The following is a 19,873-nucleotide window of genomic DNA, read 5'->3' on the forward strand; positions in this document are numbered from 1 at the left end:
TTGTCACAGAAAATGCTAACTCACAACAGGTCTAAAAAAATAAGTAAATAAAGTTTAAGGCTTAATTATGTTTTGGTAACTCCAAAACTCATGTCCTAAAAATCAACAATCAGATAACTTATGCTGTATTTGCAAACAGTGTTATTGTCTACAAAACCTTGTATGACCAGACATGGCTGTATTCCCCTCACGGTGTGTGTTTAAAGGCACTGGGAGCTCCCTGATGGGACAGAATTTAAATCCCACAATTTGAACAGAGAACATCTGATCTGACCTCCTGCACATCACAGGCTATTACATTTCTCCTGTTTACCACGATGGAGCCCAACATCTTGTATTTACCTCTTTGGAAAATTAGTTGCGCCGTCTTCACATCAGGAGGCAAAAAATACATTTCTGTTCTCAGTTTGCCCTGAGCCCGTGCTGTCACAAAAACATGTCCCCAGTTTCCTATCTGAATGCCTTCCAGACAGCAGTACTTGGCATGCCTTTGCTTGCCTGGTATTTCCTCTTTGTGAAGGCAACTAAGGCGCTGTTCAATCTTCCTTTTGATAAATTACAGATTGTTTTTCTCATCTGGTTTTAACTCCAAAGCTGGAATTAAAAAACATTTAAATTTTTTTTAAATTACCTCTATCCATCAGAGCCACTAACTCCTGTCTCAGCCCTCTCCTCCCTGAGCTCTTCTCAGAGAAGATGGGCTCAGCTCCCCAAAACCACATCTAGCACACAACAAGGTAACCTCAAATCCATGGTGAGTGTACCTAACCTCACCGTGCAGCAAAGGCCCGCTGCTCAGTCATGGGGCGGCGAGGGGGCAGGAGGTCTGGGCAGAGAAGGAGCCCAGGACAGGGGGAAGCCCCGTGGAGCACAAGGTGGGTGCCCCTGCCTTCACCCAAGGCTAATCCTTCCCATGGCCCATTTTCCGTACGGGCTCCAGGCCTCAACATCTCTCTTTTAAATGAGGAGGCCACTTAATTACCAGCCTCAGCGTCAAACACCGGTTTTACAGCAACAACAGAAAACTCAGCCTCCTACCCGCTACTGTCGAGTCTCACAAGTCAAGAGCACCATTTAAGTCACATTTTGTCTTACTGCTTATGAAGGAGTACATAACAGCCTTTTGTTACTCAGAAGTTTTCTTTTAAGTGACAGATTAATTAAAGCTTTCTTCCTCTTATCAGTTAAGAGATACGATTTCCTTAAAACACATTACAAACATTTATGCACGCATTTATATTCAAGCATGCGCAGCACCACTCCAATTGAAGGGGACGGTTCAGATGAGCCAAGCAACACACATCAGCCTCCATTTTCAGAGCCTGGGTCTTCACCTTCAGTATTTTTGCCCATTGCCCACACAAGTTTTGTTAAACAGGAACTTAGTAGATTAAGTTATAGCTACAACAGAAATTCTAATCTAAAGCTGTTTGACAAATTCTAAGTCACATCTAAATACGTTTTCAGAAATAGTTTAGACTGTGATTTCGAAGTAAAATGCTTTGATTTAATTTTACCCTGCTATTTATCAAAGATTACATTTTCTCTCCGAGCTCAGCTGTTTATGGGATTTTCTTGCAAACACCTTCAGAAAGGCATCAGATCCTCTGGCAAAAGGAAAGCTCCCCCATAATCAGAGCAGGGACTTAACGAAGCCTGCCAGCCATGGCAAGCCAGCAGCTCTGTGCATGGTGCCACTGCAGATGGATACCATAACCCTCCCTACCCAACCGCACAATAACAACTGCCCATCGTGGGCACCTACCCCTCTCCCGCCCGCCCTGCTCATCCTGCCCCTTCACCGAAACAACACAGTTTGTGTCCCAACCAGGCAAATGCTGATTTTTATCAGAGATGTCGCCTCAGCCTGGATTCAAACAGGCCCAACAGCCTAGCAGTGAGAGGTGAAACACCTCCTATCAACAGCTCAGAGTTGAGCTCTGCACATGCAAAAGGAGAAACTGGCTTTTCAGGTGTTAAGGCTAGCAGGAAAAAGAAAAAAATTCCCCACGACTTCATTATACCACTATGAGAAACAGAAGACAATGTCAAAGTAGAAACAACTCTAACCCTGAATTTTAGGAAAGTAAACTTTCGGCTCTTCAAGGAGTTAGTCAATAGGACCCCCTGGGAAACTCTCTTCAGGGACAAGGGAGCAGAACAGAGCTGGCAGACCTTTATGGACTCTTTCCATGGAGAGCAAGAGCTCTCGATCCCCAGGTGTAAGAAATCAGGAAAGGAAGGCAAGGGACTGGCATGGATGAGTTGAGATCTGCTGGTCAACCTAAAGGGCAAGAAGGAAAGGCACAGGCAGTGGAAGCAGGGAATGGGTATGCTGGGAAGAGTATAGGGATGTTGCCCTGTTGTGTAGGGATGGGGTCAGGAAGGAGAAGGTGCAGCTGGAGCTGAACTTGGCCAGAGATGCAAAGAATAATAAGAAGGGCTTCCACAGGTATGTCAGCCAGAAAAGGAAGGTCAAAGGAAACGTACCCCCCCCCCCCGATGAGCCAGATAGGTAACAACTGGTAACAACAGATGAGAAGAAGGCTGAGGTACTCAACTTCTTTGCCTCAGTCTTCACTGCAGCCTCTCTTCCCACACCTCTCGAGTGGAGGGACTGCAAGACAGGACCTGGGGGAGCAAAGTCCCTCCGACTGTGAGAGAAGATCAGGTTCGTGACCACCTGAGGAACCTGAACATACATAAGTCTATGGGACCTGACCAGATGCATCCCAGCTTCCTGAGGGAACTGGCTGATGCAGTTGCCAAGCCACTCTCCGTGATATTTGAAAAGTCATGGCAGTCAGGTGAGGTCCCTGGGGACTGGAAAAAGGGAAACATTGCACCCATTTTTAAAAAGGGTAGAAAGGAGGAACCTGGGAACTACCGACCTGCTGGCCTCACCTCTGTGCCTGGGAAGATCATGGAACAGATCCTCCTAGAAGCTATGCTAAGGCACATGGAGGACAGCGAGGTGATTCAAGACAACCAGCATGGCTTCACCAAGGGCAAGTCCTGCCTGACCAACCGAGTGGCCTTCTGCGATGGAGTGACTACATCAGTGGACAAGGGAAGTGCTACGGATGTCATCTATCTGGACTTCTCTAAGGTTGTTGACGTGGTCCCCCCACAACATCCTTCTCTCTAAATTGGCGAGATATGGATTTGATGGGTGGACTGTTTGGTGGATGAGGAATTGGTTGGATGGTCGCATCCAGAGGGAAGTGGTCAACAGCTTAAGACTCAGATGGAGATTGGTGACAAGTGGTGTCCCTCAGGGGTCCGTATTGGGACTAGTACTGTTTAATACCTTCATCAATGACATAGCAGGATCAAGTGCACCCTCAGCAAGTTTGCAGACGCCACACCTGAGGGACAGGATGCCATCCAGAGGCACCTGGACAAGTTTATAGGGGACACGTATTAAAAAGAGTTTTTTTCCCAAGCAAATAAATACCCCTAGAAGTCATGACTCAGTTTATGAGGAGCTTCAAAAATTAACTACAACAGAATCAAACCTTTAACAATAATAAAATGAAAATCTATCTCCCCATGTTTTCAGGTGAGACACAGGGAACAAATGTAGTTTTTCAAGTTACCTTTCAAATTATGAGAAAGCAGCATGCAATAAAACTACTGTATCTGCTCAGTACTCTATATTCCAGATCCAAAACACCAGTTACAAATAAATTTACGTAACTAAGCACAGAAAGAAGAACTCAAGTTAGCCATATGGTATCTGACAAAGCAGGTGGGGAGGGGGGGGGAAATCAGCCCTTTGCAGAGTCCATAATTTAAAGAAAAATCAATTTTACAGGGTCAGAGCTTCAGAATGAACAATCTCTGCTTTAAAAATGCACTGATAAGGTAAGAGAAGGTTTGCTGCCAGCACAAAGACGATGCAATAGCATGACAAGAAAATTGGAAATAACTTCAAAATCCTGCCTCATCTCTATTTTTTCCTATGCGTGTCCACTGGATACTATTTCTAAATTTTGGAGGTGGATGAGGAGGCAATTCTCACCTTCACCATAAAAAAAATAGTAATTAATGGTATTATTTCTAATCTGTTAGCACCAAATAACTGCATTACCTAAATTTGAGCTGTGTATGTGTAAACTCCTGTTTCGTAGTTTCAAAAACTCAAAGTGCAAAATGAATACAGTTCCCAAACAATATAAGGTTTTGCTTACCCTCTCTCCTGCCCCTACCCTGAACTCCTATTAGACACGCGCTTTGCTTTACCAATTGCAATTCCGAACAGAAATTACATAAATCATATAAACTGCCAAATTGGATCACATTGGTAGCCTGCTCTGAAAAGGAGCAATTTTTAAATGCTTTTACTAACAGGTACAACCAGTTTTGCCCCATTCCTGTCATATGTTATCTGCTGTGGTTGAATAGATAAGCTCTGCTCTAAGGAAAGACAGACCAGGAAAGGGTGAATAGGGAATTCCTATCTGGATTAGCTCAAAATGGGTCAGAGGGAACTGAATGGAGTTATCCATCCCTGAACACAGCTCCTAGGGGATTTTTGCCTTTCACAGTGACTTAATGCTAACTTCTAACAATCGGGAAGCAAATAGGGGTCAGGTGTGAAAGGACTGTTCATGCTCTGCTGCAGGTCACCAGAGGGAGGCAAAGGGACTAACACCTTAATTAAATGCTATTAACATCAACTTCAGCAAATGTGGTTTCAGAGGTTGGCACTCTTCCCCAAAGAAGCTGCCTGCTCTTTTAGCTGGGCCAGTCCAACTGCTTGTGGCCATTTTCTGACTCAGGTCTCTGAAGCATCTGCCAGAAGATGACACCTACCAAAAAAGGCACAGCTCATTTCTTTCAACACAGCACAGGATTATAAAGCCAGCCTAGAGAGGGGTCAAAGAGAGCTGAAAAGGCTGAGCTTACAGAGTGGTGGCCACTGGTGGAAGCAAGAGCAGCAGCTTTCAGCAGCCAGCTCCTGAGAGCTAGGTTGGTTGCCAGCCAAACAGCAGTGTTTAACTACCGCCTGAAAAGAACAGCCAGATTATAAAACTACAAAGCACGCTGGCTCACGTGCTCCTCTGTTTAAAGCTCAGCTGTCCCACAATCCACGGAATGCCATCAGTTGACCAGAAGGTTTGCTTCTTTCGGAAAGCCTTGTAAATCACTGCAGTCTAGACTTATCCTTTAATATTAAGTCCTCAAGAGAAGATGAAGTTCTCCTGAACTTGCTGGGAGGACCAACAAGAAAACACTGCAAGCCAGAAGTCCTGCTTCTCAGCTGAAGAAGTCACAGCTCATATGAAGTTGTTACACTGGAAGCTAAAGTAAAGAAACCAGCAATACCCCTATCTACCATGCTCTCCTGTTTCTATTAATCAATGCAGGGCAAGAAACCTGCAATACGCAATTGTGGAATAGCAGCGTTCTTACTGTCAGTAGCTGGTTTAAAGTTTTCCACCCTTCTAAAAAGCATCACTTATTTTAATATCTTTACGTTCACACACCAAGATGCGCTTGTCATCTGGAAAGCCCGTTCTATGAGCCACTGCAAGATACCGGCATTAATTACAGACTGTGGAGTGTATTGCCCCTTATAAAACAAAATTTCACATGATGGAAATACAGGTTATGGCTTGAATCATTGTCAAGTACTTGTTCTGCCACAAAGTGCAGAAACAAAACAATCCTATATCCTCCATATAGCAAGGAGCTTGAGGTGCGGTGTTGGGTTTTTTTAAATAAACACTCATATATATACATATACACACACACACACTAATTGGCTGTCATTCAAATTGATCCCCTTGAAGAGAGGCCATTATCCCGATTTATTTTGTTTCTCTTTTGTGATATGACTAAATTCTCACAAGGAAAGGCAGATATTTTTGGTAACTGGAGGCATCTCCAAAGCTTTTGGAATCTACAGCAGAGCACAACAAGATTTAATAATCAGGTAGCTCTCTAAACATTTTTTTTTTTAATCAAAATGAATAAAAAAAGAAGATGACAAATACCCAGGTTTCAGAACCAATGTCACATTACAATCGAGGGCAGAAAAGTGACTTATTTAGGGCTGAAGACTCAAAACCACACAGCAGCCATTACTGGCTGATATTCTCAGCTGGTTTGGTATCACCAAAAAAGGACGGAAAATGTGTTTTCAATACCTCAACTGTAGGTATTTCTGAAGTAGAGTCAGGGAAGGAGGGCGGATTCCAGATCAAGTTGTGAGAACAAGGGCTCATCCTACCAACTGCATTCAGTTTTAAATAAACAAAAAAAGCAGATCAGAGCAAAGTTTTGACTTCTTTTAAGAGGAGTCCTTTGTTTCCAATTCCAGGCTCAAGCTCGTTATCAACATTGCTCTTGGCAATCCTCAGCCTGGCAGCAACTGTTGTAAACTCTCATCGCAACAGCAAGCCCTAACAGTTAACCAAGCTTACAGAAAGTCATTCCGTGTTTTTTCAATTTGCTTTACTTTTAATCTTCTTACACCACGGGATTTTTTAAAAATCCCCCTAATTTAAATCCAATAACATACCGCTCTAGACTTACGTGTTAAAACCACACCAGACAGCTCACCTAACAACTTCAGTAAACCTATTACCATATATAAAACCAATTACATTTTTATCAGCAGCAGTCTAGAACTCTGTCTCTTCATTACCTGGACATAAGGAGGTATGTAAGTGACTATTGGTTTAATATAGCCTATACACTAATATAATGTATATACACAGATGTATGCATATGGTGATTTTAATGTCATACATTAAATACGCAAATGTATGGGGGATTTCACTATATATTTGCATACATTATGTTGACACATTAGGTGATTTTAATGCATTGTGTGTATGCATACATGTATATACATACACATTTATATAGATTTGACAGACGTTAATATTTTATTAAGCCCAAATACAATTTTTTCTACTCATTATTATTACATACATTTTTTTGAAGATGTGACAAATGTCAAAACGACGCTCACTCAGAGTATTCAGGATTAAGGATGTAAATTAAGCCTAGAGATACCACCTTAAAAATAAACAAGTAACAGCTTGGAGACCTGTTTCAATCCAGAGGTGAACCAACCAAACTGCAGATGGAGCAGGTTGCCCAGCGAGGCTGCACAGGCTCTGCCCTTGGAGCTCCATTTTCAAGACCCAACTGCAGAAAGCTCTGAGCAGCCTGGTTTGATGCCAGAGCTGGCCCTGCTTTGGGCAGGGGGGTGGACCAGAGACCTCCCGAGGGATCCTGTGATCCTATGTACTAATTTCTTGACCAAGTCTCCGCACCCAGCAGCTTGTGTTCATTATTTTACTGAGTCACTAAAAAAAAAAAAAAAAAGATTCTGCCCAGAAAACAGCTGCCAATTCATCAAGCAGTTACATGAAGTTACCAGCTCTTAAGCTATTTTGCTAAGCTTTGCATTGGGAAAGAACTGCCAATTAAAAGTCATATCTTTTCTTCATACAACTTACAAACCAAACTGTTTGTTATCTTTTATGGTTTATTAAACACATGCAAAGAGAAAGTCAAGAAAAGGCATCCAAGACAATCTATACTTCTTGTAGGTTTGCCATACAATTCAACACTGATCAATTACAAATGATTAAGAAAGATCACTTGCATCTGTCACACAAACAGTTCATGGAAAAAAAAATAAAAAATATAAAAATCTTGTCAGTTCCCTCATGTTTTCATACATGTTTTGTGGAGAAGCACAGCAGCTGATCACATTTTTCCCAGAAAATGCATTTGAAGAGAATGGGAGTCTCAAAACTGTCTGTTGCTCATTAATCCAACAAAAGACAAATGCGGCAGCAAGGGAGAAGCTCCTTTTTAACTCTTCTAACTTGTCCATCTGACTGCCAAGGATCCTGATGGCACAGGAGAACCCACAGTGCCAGCCCTGCCCCGCTTACCCCCACAGCTGCCCACCCCAACACAGCAGCATTTTAAATAGCAAGTGTCAAAGGGACCCTTCAACAAATGCAAAAACCTTTGCCAGGGGAATTCGGGAACAGAACTGACGGGAAGAAGAACCGAAAGTCTGTAAAAGAAGCAAAGGAAAGGCTTCCTTCCCATTCACACATTGCAAAGTCATTTCTAAAGGTCTGCTTGAAAACTAAGCAATGAAGAAACAAGTATTTTGCGTCTTCCATTTAAAAAAAAAAAAAAAACAACAAAAATAATAACCTATAAAGCACTACATTACCCAATTTCACAAAAAGCTGTCAGTCAATATACTTTTTGCCATCTAACTTTGAGGGTCAGCTTGTATGACATCAGTGTCTTAACTTGATTTCAGTTGGCTGGTATAAGCCTCTCGCTTATAAACATGGAGCTAGAGCAGCAAGCAGAACAGGCATGGCAGAAATCCTGATAACCTCAGTGTGCTAATCAGAAGAATTCTTGCTTTATAAACCGGGATCATTCACACAAAATTCACAAGGATCGTTACTGTCTGTTGCATTTATCTACTGAAATCAGACAATTAATGTAAAGAGATGAAATGGAAAAATAGCTACTGAAGAATATGAGAGTTTTGCAAATTATGAGAGCTCTTGGCCAATGGATTTCCTAATCCCAGTAAGTATGATTCACACAAGTGGCAGAAGCAACATGCTAAGCAACCACGACACCACTGGAGCATCACTAAGGAATATTTCCTTTAAAGCTGCATAAATAAATATTAATCTACCTGTAATTTTAGAAAGGAATCCTTCATGTGTAATACAGAAAGAATTTGGGCTGTTCCTGCTTTCCCTCTTCCTTATACCATTCCTTGTGAAAGCAAAGTACAGGTTCTTTGCTGCTTTCCAGAAAGAATTTTTGTAAATGGCAGGAAAAATGTTGCATTTCCGAAAAGAGATCTAAAGAGAATCTAATTCAAACACCAAAATTTCACACTTCAGCATACGAAGACAGTTCAAGTGCAGTCGATGCACGCATACGATTCCTATTACACAATATTTTAGTATTATAACAGCAGTCACTCGTTCAAAACATCAACCTGAGAGTATCAAGACTGACAAATGCCTCATCACAAGAAGACCAGATGTTAAAACCTACCCCCATATCAAACATTTAAAAAAAAGGATAAATGTGAAGCCTCAAATGTCCATATGGAATGACAGAACAAGATTGAAAGCTTCTGCAGAAACATCAGTGCCCGTTTAAGCAAATGTTTCGAGGCAAAGAATGGCTCTGAAAATTCTGGATATCACTAAGGCAGGCACCATTGCAGAGGTCTCTGAATACAGACTCTCCCCCCAAATGGTTTTGGTGCAAAACCCAAGCCCCCTTTCCTGCAAGCACCTTTACAGTGGCGATACCCACCCACCCATCTGTAAGGCCAGGGCTACAGGAATCCAACAGACATGCCCATCCCACTGTGGTCTGTTCTCAAGCACGGTCTCAACCGTAAAACCTCATTTTTCACTTCAGCTATGCACCCAAGGCAGAGATTTCCTTCTATTGCATTCAGACAACAAACGGTCACATCAAGCTGATAAAATCCAAGGGAGTTTTGTAACTGGAAGCTTTAAACCTCTGAGCATCTTTACAACTGCTGGGCTTGATATACCCTGCTCAACATCGGCAAGATCATGCCTGGAAGCGGGAGCCTGTGGCTTGCAGCCTCGGCGCCGGGGATGGAGAGCCGGGATGGAGAGCGGTCTCCTCTCACCCTCCAGGTACCGAGCCCCCTTCTGGGAAGGGCACCTGAGCCGCAGGCCAGCATCCCCCTGCCAAGGACGGGACTGGGAGCGCCAAGCTTCAGGCTCTGCTTTCAGGATAAATGTTGGAATTCAGCTCACCCCCGGCAGAAGCGGGGGTTAACACTAGAGGAGGACGAAGCTGAGGCCTCAAGACCAAGGTCTGGCCACCAAGGACCGAAGGAGGCCAGGAGATAACTCTCCCCTCCCACGCCTCTTTTGGGGGGGGAGCACCGACACCCAGCCTTGCCGGCTCCTCCTCTGAGGTCCGGGCTTCCGACGCCCCGCCGGGCTTGTCCCGGCTGCCCCCGGCCCCGGCAGGAACCGCGGTGCGCTCACACCCCCGGCCGGAGGAGGGGTACGGGGAACCCCTCCCACCCCCAGCCCCACCCAGAGGGGGGCCCGGCGGAGGGTGCCGCCGGGCCGGGGCGGGCGGAGCCGCCAGGCCGGGGCGGGGAGGGCAGGGGCGGCCGCGGAGGGGCGCGGGCTGCCGGCGGCCGCAGCGCGCACGGCGGTGCCTCTCTGCTGCACTGCAGAGGCGCCATCTTCTCCCGCCTCCGCGCCGCTCGACACCGACCGGCCCGCCCACGGGGGGGGGGGGGGGGCACGGCACGGCCCCGGCCGCCACCGCCCCCTCCCCGCGCACCCCCGCGGGCGCCGCCTTCCCGCCCCCGCAGGGCCGCTGCGCCAGCCCGCGGGGAGCTCCCCACCGCCGCCCCACGCACCTGCGGGTGGGTGCGCCCCGGGGGAGGCGCTGCCCTGCCCTCCCCCGCCGGGGGCGGCGGTACCCGCAGCCCGGCTCCGCGCCCCCAGCCCCCGCCCGGCGGGGGGAAGCCGCCGGGACCCCGCTCTCCCGCCCGCAGCGCGCCCCCACGCAGGGAAAGTTTCCCTTCCCCGGCCCCCGGCGGAGGAACCCCCGCGGCGGAGCCGGCGCCTCCGCGGGACGCGCTCGGCGCTCCCCCCTGCCCTGCTCTGCTCGCCGGCTGGCGGCGCCGCCGCCCTCCCCGCGGACCCCCGCCGCCGCCCCCCGCGCCAGACGGCTCCGCGGGCGGCGGCCGAAGTTAACCGGGAAGAGCCCCGGCGGCGGCGGCTGCCGGAGCAGCGAAGGCAGCCGACCCCGGCGGCAGGGACGGCCCCAGCCGCCCGCCGCGGACACGCGTGACGGGGGCGGGGGGCGCCCGCTCCGGCGGCTCCCAGCCCTCCTCCTCCTCCTCCTCGCCGCCTCCGCCACCTCTCGGCTCGCCGCCCCGCTCGGCGGGAGCGGCCCCATTGTTCGGCGGCGGGAGGGCGACGGCAGCCGGGGAAGGAGCCCCCCGCCGCCCGGCTGCGTGACGGGCGCCTGCGACCCCCGCCCGCCCCGCCCCGCCGCGGGGGAGCCCGCGCCGCAAGGGCGGCTGCGGGCAGACAAAGCCCGGGGAAAGCGGAGGAGGACGGCGGGGAAGCCCCCGCCCGGCCGCCCCCTGCCCCGCTTACCTCGAGAGCCCGAGCGGCGCCGGAGGCCAGCAGCAGGAGGGCTAAGTGGGGCAGCATCGCGGCGGCCGGGGCGGGGGGGAGGGAGGAAGGGAAGGAGGGAGGCCGGCCGGCGAGAGCGGCGGGGTCCGGCTGTAAATCCGCGGGGCCGCGCCGCTGCCGGGGAGAGCGACTGAGCTGCGGCGGCACCAGCCGAGCGCCGCGGCGGGGCCGGTCAGCTGATGGCCCGGCCCGCCCCCGGGCGGGCGGTGCGGCGCGGCGCGGCCCTCCCCGCCCCGCGGAGACCCCTAGCGGCGGCGCCCGGGCGCTGCAGCGCCGGCGGGCGGCCCTGGGCGCCGGCGGCCCGGGCGCGGCTCGCCGGCTGACGCGGTGATCCGCGCCGCCCGTTCTCCTCGCTCCCCGCCGCACCGCAAGCCCGGCCGGGGCCCGGTCACCGCGGGGTTAGGCCCGAGCTGCGAGGCGGCTCCTCAGGGCTGAGCCCGGCGGCTCGGGGCCGGCTCCCGGGCCAGCCTTAAACCGGTGAGGGGGTTGCCCTGCACGGGGGGTTCGCAGCTGCGGCGCCCGCGCAGTCTCCCCGGCCGCTCGGGCACCACCGGTAACCACGGCGTCCAAAGCCACCGCGGCGCCCTGCGTGCCGTGCTCCCCGCCGCTGCAGGAGGCGCCCGCGCCCGCAGGAGCCCCGAGGCCTCGGCGCGCCGTCGCCCCTCTGAAGAGCCGCGTGCAGGAGCGCAACCCCCGTCGTTGCGGAGCGTTCACAAAAAAACCCAAACATATACGTGATTTAGAGGCTATTTAACAAATTCTGCCTCTCCTGGCAAGGTTGCACACCAACCTGAGCTCTTCAGTCCCTCTCCAGGTGGAGGTGATGAGTAAGCGCAGCCATTGCGCCCAGGGGCCGTACCTGACAGGCCAGGGCACGCAGGCGAGGCCTCAGCCGCCGGCTGATCAGCCTGGGCAGGCAGCCGTGGGCTCCACGGTATTCCTCTGCTCACTGCTAACTGCACGATCAATGTGAAATTTGTGGGAGCGCTATTGATAACGAAGGCACGCAGGAACATTGGCAGAGCTGAGGCTTGTGACAGATTGAACAAGGAATCAAATTAAAACCATAGAATCATAGAATCATTCAGGTTGGAAAAGACCTTTAAGATCACCAAGTCCAACCATTAACCCAGCGCTGCCAAGTCCACCACTAAACCATGGCCCTAAGCACCACATCTGCACGTCTCTGAAATACCTCCCAGGGATGGGGACTCAACCACTTCCCTGGGCAGCCTGTGCCAGTGCCTTTCGGTGAAGAAGTTTTTCCTCATGTCCAACCTAAGCCTGGCCTGGTGCGACTTGAGGCCGTTTCCTTTAGTAGGATGTATGGGCTTTGTCAAATAGCTTGTAATCAGGAGGCCAAAGCAAACTTAGTTTCTCATCTTCTCAGTAGCATTGTAATAATTGGTATAGTAAACCTGTAAGGAGAGGTAAAAATGAGTATTAGCAGAGTTGCATGTTGAAACAGCAGCTACTGTAACCAAAATTCAGCGTGACACAGCCCGACCCGTTCAGCCTCTGACCTGCAGACTCCGTGGCAGCATCTGCTCCCACCAAGGCTCCCAAGATGGCAGCTACCAGAGCCACCCCGCCACGGGGACCTGCGGCCAGGCCACGCAAGGGGCAGGTGGTGGGCATCTTCCCGGCGTACAGCTGGATAACGGACGCCTGAGCCGCGTTGTCCTCACTGCCGCTCTCACCCTCATCTTCTGCTGAACTCGGAATAGAGATCCACCAGGACTCTTGGCCAAAGCACGCAGAGGGATGCTCACTGGGTGAGAGCAAACTGGGCTGCTGTGTCAGGCACAAGGTAACATGCAGTGAGAGACCTTAGTGCCTCCCACCTTCGCGCATTACACCCCCACAGCCCGGCCCTAGAGTTAGAACGCCATTCTTACGCAAACATGAATCTTCTTACACAAATTAATGAACCGGCAATGTATGAAGGCTTTGGGAAATTGCCTGAGTCACACTTAATGAATTTGAGAGATCTCTGACAGCCAGATAACAAATGAGGCCCCTCCCTTCCCCCCCTTCCCGAACATACAGATGTGAAGTATATCTTACAAGTGCAGTTAGTAGGTGCATTTAAGAAACACACACCCCTGACACAACAAAACCTGTAAAATAAAATGAGTTAAACAGCAACAATGGCAGGCTTCGCTATAATAATTTAATACTGTTATCTGCTTGTTGGGATAATGATCACATGGCTTGGAGGGGTTAGGGAAGGATTTGCTGTGCAAATGTTGGCTTCTAAACTCAGCTATTGGAAAGGCAGCACCATGGTTGCAAATAAGCAACATCCTGCTAAAGCTGATGGAGGTCATTCAAAAACAATTCTTTGCAGAAACAATGGAGGCAATCAGAAGGAAGCTCTTCGCGAGTTCTGAAACAAAAAATTAGGCTTCCAGATGGGATGGATGGAAGACCAAAATAGATTCATGTAGCCGTTGTATTGTAAGTTGGCTTGGGAGTTCTTAGTAATCACTTCTTCCTCGTGCTAAAATCAAACAGTATTTCAACTGCTGCTTCTCTGGCTGAGCCAAGCACGCTTCCTTCCTCCCGGTGGGCAGGCAGGCAGGTAGGAGGTCCCTTTTGCCTGTGGCTAAGAGTGGGGTAGACGCGTGTGATTGCACACCTTGGGGCAGAGAGGGAAGGCTCAAGTGAAAAGGTGGGGAAAAGTCAAAGGAAGACCTCTACGAGATAGGTGTTTCCATTTAGAGCCAGTAAAAACCAGTGACAATATCAAAAAAAGTGACAATATTTGCTAAGATTTCATGGTTAGCTATGCTGAAAGGTCATAACTAAAGACTCTTTTGAAAGCTGTTTGTAAGGTCTACAAAATTTGGAGATGACCTGCTGACAGGAAAAAAACCAGAGATTGTGTCCTGTTTTCTACTCTCCATCTTCTTTCAGGATCTGTACAGAAGGTCTGATATACTGTTTTCCTTGCTTTCTCTACCTGTCGTCTTAGTATGGAAATTCAGTCTTACCCGACCTTGGAAGCTGTCATAGCTGGAGTACAACGAAGACCACTGCCACCTCACAACAGAGAGAACAATGGAAATGGTCTTCCTGAAAAAGAAAGCAGCACAGGTTGGATCACAAAATGGTAGGGCTTACATTCAAATCTAATAAAATGCTTTGAGCAAATAATCACAAACTATGTTCAGATATGATTTTCCCTTTAACTGCTGAGCTTTGTTATCCAATCTTAATGTGACAACCTTCAAAGTGATGACCAAGCATACATGTCAGCTTTCATTTTTTGGCCACTTCTGTGCTCTGCTTGTGTATCTTTGTGTGCAAATGACGTCCAATATTATTTTACAGCCTTTTTGTTTTAATATATTATGTATATGGAAACATTGTTAAGCCATACAATTTATTGAACACTCATGAAGCAAGTGAATCTTATCCACATATGCTGATATTATTCTACAATAGGTAATAAAACACCTCAGCCTGCTTCATAACATAATGAAATTCAGGGGTAAATAAGTGAATAGCTATTTCACCCCACCTACGTTTTGCTGCCGCGCTTACCAAAGCAGCACGTGGTCGGGTCAGATGTATGTTTTTTCCTGGAAAACAGTCTGTTCTTTTCATGAAGAGGGGAGAGGGAAATTTTAAAATTCTCCAGCCCCCCTCCCAAAATAACAGCTAATTTAAGGTGTTTGCTGGAGGAAACAAAGGCAGTATAGCGACCCTTGGAACATTCTTTAATTAATTTTATGCCATAAACTTCCCTTTGATGCTCCCATGGATATCTCAGCAGAGAGTTGTAATGAGAGGGCTCGTACGCGGTTTCTGAGGGGGGACCAGGCAGCCTGTGGCATCGATGCAATTATGGCGTTGCCAGATGTCTCCGAATACGTGCAAGTGGTTTTATAGAATACATGCAATTTACCGATGTTCACTGAATTTCTGATTGTGGAAGCTTATTTCATCCATGCCAATGAAATTATTGTTATTAGTCCAATTGTCAGCTGTATTTTATTCATATTAGGGATGATTCCTCAGGCAGATTCTTTCAGTAAAATGCTACAGCCAGTGCTTTCACAGAGATGATTTCTCCATTTGTTCTCAACTCTGAGGAGAGGGCTCCAAGTTGGCAATCTTGAGTTTTGGTCCGGGCTTTGATGCTGACTCACTGTCTCCTTCTAGGTCTCTTCATTTCAGTGTTCACCATTTTCTTTACCGGGGATAATACTGTTTCCCTGCCTTTGTGATTCATGTAGGGAACAGAACAAAGCACTAGGGTTAGTATTTCTGAATGAACTTCTGCAAGTTCAAGACTTGGATCCTACTGAGCTGGCACCTTCTGTGTTAGTCCCAGTTAAGGAGTTTTTCTGTGCTCTGAAAATTACTACAGCATAAACTACCAGATTTATTTCAGAAAGCTCCAGCAGGAATTTGTATTTTCGAATAGCACAGAATTAATTTTCATGGAAAACCTTTAGGTTTTATGCTACACCTTGAACAACCGCAGGTATAATTAATCCGCTCACTGTCATGCAAGTGTCCTCTAGAGACATTTTTTTTCCTTTGGAGTCATCCTGCAGCCCTGAGAAAGAGACCCTCTAAACCTTAATCCAAAATAGGAAGAGAGAGATTGTACCTAATCAACCTTACACAAGTATGTGCTGTTAGCAACAACAATGGGTGCGGATATGATTTCAAATAGTGAACAGTTGATCCTTGTCTGAATTCTGCAAAGCACCTTCAGTTTTGGGCTTTTACAGATGCAGTACACAGTTAGGTAGCCAGTAGCCATAGCGACCTACTCAAATGCAAATGATTTGTTCTGCATAGCACAGGAGTATTAAGAGTTGATGATATCTACTGGAGTAGGTACACAATACAAATGGCAGAGCCAAGCCAATAATGAAATCACAGTCCAAAATCCCAGGAGTGCTCAGCCAAGGAAATAAAATGGAGATGCAAACAACAGTAATTGCTCCAGTGATTAGGATGTGAACATACATGGACATCACTCTGCACCAAACAAATGCAGTGTTATTATGGCTTCTCCCTTTGTTGACAGAAGCTGTTGTCGCTTGCTGGTGGTGTCAGTAGAGAGGAGATCTTCAGGATGGCTATTTCTTCATTTGATTCTGTACCCCTGATTTTGTTTGCCCAATTACTACATAATGCAAATATTCCTAGCAGAATCAGGGTTTAACATTTATTCCTTTTTCTTTTTTCCACTGCATGCACTGAATCCTCCTAGATATTTTTGGCCTCATGCCTCGTGTGGTCAATTTACTAGTGAAGTATTGCACGTACAGCCTTTCTGGTGTTGTTTTTCCTCACAATCCTATATGCAAACATCTCAATACCAACATGCTTCTCCCAACAAATAAAAATGTCACCCTACAGTACAACAGGCCAATTTCTTTTCAGGCTAGTCATGTTTGGCGTTGCTCAGAGAACAATCAGCATTTCCGAATGATTAAAGCAAATCCTTGAGAGCATCTAACTCTACAGAAACTCCAGAGCAACTACACAAATGACATTTAGCTATTTGCACCCCTGTAACTGAAAGTTATGATGTGCTTTTTGCATGTTATGAAGGCCACCAGGTGAGATGATTATGGTCCTCTCGGCCTCTTTTCAGCAGCTTGCTCTACTATGATTTGTCCTCCCAGATAAAACAACATTGCAGTTTGTGGTGTGAATATCCCAAATCATTAATATGTAACAAAAATAGAGGCAACTAACAGGATGTCTTTGATTTCTCTCAATCTGTGAGTGCACCAGTAAGCTTTTTTAGCACTATGCAAAAGTCATTAAGGAATTTTTTTGTCTCAAGGACTTACTTTTATTTTAATCCCGTCCTCTGTTTCCCCAAGGCTTTGCCCCTCTCTGAACAGACACAGCTCTCGAGCTTTGTCCACGTCAGGTTCCCCTCCATGGGATCTAGCTCTTCTGTAGCTTTGCCCAGAGCTGTCCTGCTGTCCGACATCTGTCCAGTCCTCTGCAAAGACCAGTAATCCCCAAACACTCCTCTCAGCTTTTGGGCCCTTGTTACCTCCTCTTCCGTAGTATGAGACTGAACATATTAATACACACCTTATTTCCCTTACAGACTTTGTGCTTGAGAGAAGGGTGCTGCTGATAAATCAACCAATCAATCAACCATTCCATGAATGTCTGAATGGACCCCAAGATAGAAAAGAGGTCGCTAGCTGGGCAAAAGGAGCTGTCTGTACAAAGTTAGACATGGTGCTTTGTTTCAACATTGTCTTGGAACTGAAATAAAAAAATAGAAACAGGAAATTTAGCAGATGGTGTATGTATGTATATATATAAATAAAATATATCTTAGATTCTGAGTTCAGTTAACTGAAGACATTTGTACAGAATGAGAAAATACATTGCTATTTTGATTCTTTCAGCATAGTGTCTCAGATCCTAGAATACCTGCTTAATTGCTAACACAGCAGGTTGGGATGCTCAAAGACCCATCCTACCACCTCTTGCTATACATACAGTGCTCGACTCGATTTTGAAAGTCCCAACTAGTTTGCAATAATGAAATTAAAACCAATAAATTTAAGAACAGTAGCAGACCCCACTTAATATAGAACAGCTATTTGTCAAGAAACTTTAACAAAAACACCCCCATTCCTCAACTTGCTTATAGGAGGCTTAACTCACCATATAATTTAGCCTTTCCTTAACTGTCCCTGGAGAAAAAAATATAGTAGCTTTTCAGAAGGCTGTGAAAATCTGAAGCAGTCAACAGAGACTGTTCAGAGGAAGCGAAGTCTGAGGCCTTTACGTTATAAAATGACAAATTCAGCTGGAACACAACTCCACCGATATTCAGCAGGCGACAAGGAAGTCTCTCGAGCCACAAGCCTGCACTTCAAATGTGGACAACAAGCACCCAATCCAAGAAACTGTTACACGGGTGCAATGATTTCAGCAGCAGCTGGGTGCATAGGTGCCACAGGTTTCTGTCTCTTCACTCCCTATACAGTCATTTGAAAGACTAAAAGCGTTACCTGAAAGGCTGTGGCTCCAGCTGGAGGGGTGGAAATAGGAAGCTATTAACAACGGTGATGCTGCTGTAGCCCCAGACGCTCTCTCTGTAAGCGAGCGGGGCTTTCCCTCTGACAGTTCCCATCACCCTCCACAGCACCGGCACGTTTGCATTCCCAGTGCCATGCTGCAGCAGCATTTGCGGTGGGAGGAGTGGGAGACGGAGGCTAAAGCGTGCCTCTGTAACTCGCCGTTTGTAAATTTATATTAGGAGACTGTGACAGAGTATCATGGAGTAGTAGCCTGTGCAGTGCCTATATGTGTGAGGTTGTTATTAAAGTGGAAACAAAGTGGAAAGATAAAAAGAAATCTCCCTTCATTCCTATTACCAAAATCTGGTAGTTTTTTCCTCAAGATCTGCAGTTCAAGCCAAGTGGTAGACATGAAAATAAAGGAAACATTTGTTTTAAATTAAAAGTACTGCTTCCTGTTGGCTTCCTATATTTTACATGCCGCAGAGATTGCTAATGCCTCCTCGGGTTATCACCCAGAAGTAAATTTATTTTGCAGAATAAAATGTAAGAAGGCAGGAGAGGAGGAAGCTTCAAAATATTACATCCTTTGCTGAGTCCTGTTATGGACCCTCCCCGCAGCTGTAATTCACATTTGCCAGGCGAGCTGACTCAGTGCCCTCCTCAGAACGCCACATGCAACTGTGGAACCTGAAGCATCTTCTCATATATTAGCTGGGGCTCAAAATAATAAGCCTAGGCTAATATGCACACATGAGAAAGTACAGATCAGATTGCTTGGTGAGACTGTTGATAATGTTTGGGGACAAGGACCGGTATCATCTCATGTGGCCTCGAAAATGCCTGTAGGGTAGCTATCAGGATTTTGGTATCACGGACTGTTATCACAAAGCACAGTACACAGTGCAGCTATGCAGATTAGGTGATCATCAAAATACAAACTCTTCCAAGAGATTAATTTCTGTAGAGTCTCATAGTAAGACTGAAATCACTGATGAGAGGCCAGGAGCATAATAAAGCAGCTGCACAGCAGCACAGGAACAGACACGCTCAGTCCATCTAGGAACTGCAACCATCTTTTATAAAATGCTCTCAGTATTAGAAGCAGGAAAGTTTGATCACAAGCACATAAATCAGTGACTGCAGGAGCTTTGTAATGGATGGTTTTGTGTTGAAGAAGGAGGGGGGGGGGATTGCAATGAAGAACTGCAGACTGTTCTGTATACAAGAATAATGCCATCCTTAGATCCTCTGTGTTTTGTAATCACCCTGCAATTTCTCTCAGCAAAAGGATTTTAAAATATTTGTTCAAGTTGATTTGGCATACATCTGCCTTATTCCTTTATACAAAAAAAGTAATGGACATATCTTTCCCTGACTTATAGCAGAGACACAAAAACATATTGAGATTAGGAGAGTAGGTGAAATTTCCTTCCCCCATAGCACAGTTTGTGAAAGGTGCCCACCAGTACAGACAACGCTGGTTCTGTTGAAAAAGGCTACAAAACTAGACTTTGCATGCCGGCAGCTAAAGCAAGGCTCCTCTCATCAGCTGTTAACACACAGATCCAGCGTTACAACCTGCTCACACGGGGCGCGGAGGGCTTGTGCACACTGCGC

At 47.1% G+C, this 19,873-nt stretch overlaps 1 protein-coding gene across 4 annotated transcripts in view; it reads right to left on the reverse strand.

The window, feature by feature from the left end:
• The window catches only part of APP (amyloid beta precursor protein), a 224,362-nt gene extending 212,958 nt beyond the window's left edge, over window positions 1-11,404 (reverse strand). For 2 of the 4 annotated variants that reach the window (XM_087755995.1, XM_087755992.1), the window contains exon 1: window positions 11,190-11,403. In XM_087755995.1, coding sequence (XP_087612121.1) covers window positions 11,190-11,246 — 57 coding nt within the window. In that variant the 5' untranslated portion in view covers window positions 11,247-11,403. Of the gene's footprint in view, window positions 1-11,189 lie in introns of all 4 variants that reach the window. The other 2 variants (XM_087755993.1, XM_087755994.1) reach the window with 2 other exon arrangements.
• Window positions 11,405-19,873: the final 8,469 nt, after the last annotated feature.

The sequence above is a fragment of the Nipponia nippon genome, unplaced genomic scaffold, assembly GCF_047370975.1.
Source record: "Nipponia nippon isolate SJK-2023a ecotype South Korea unplaced genomic scaffold, ASM4737097v1 scaffold_2, whole genome shotgun sequence".
Classification (NCBI taxonomy): Eukaryota; Metazoa; Chordata; class Aves; order Pelecaniformes; family Threskiornithidae; genus Nipponia; species Nipponia nippon.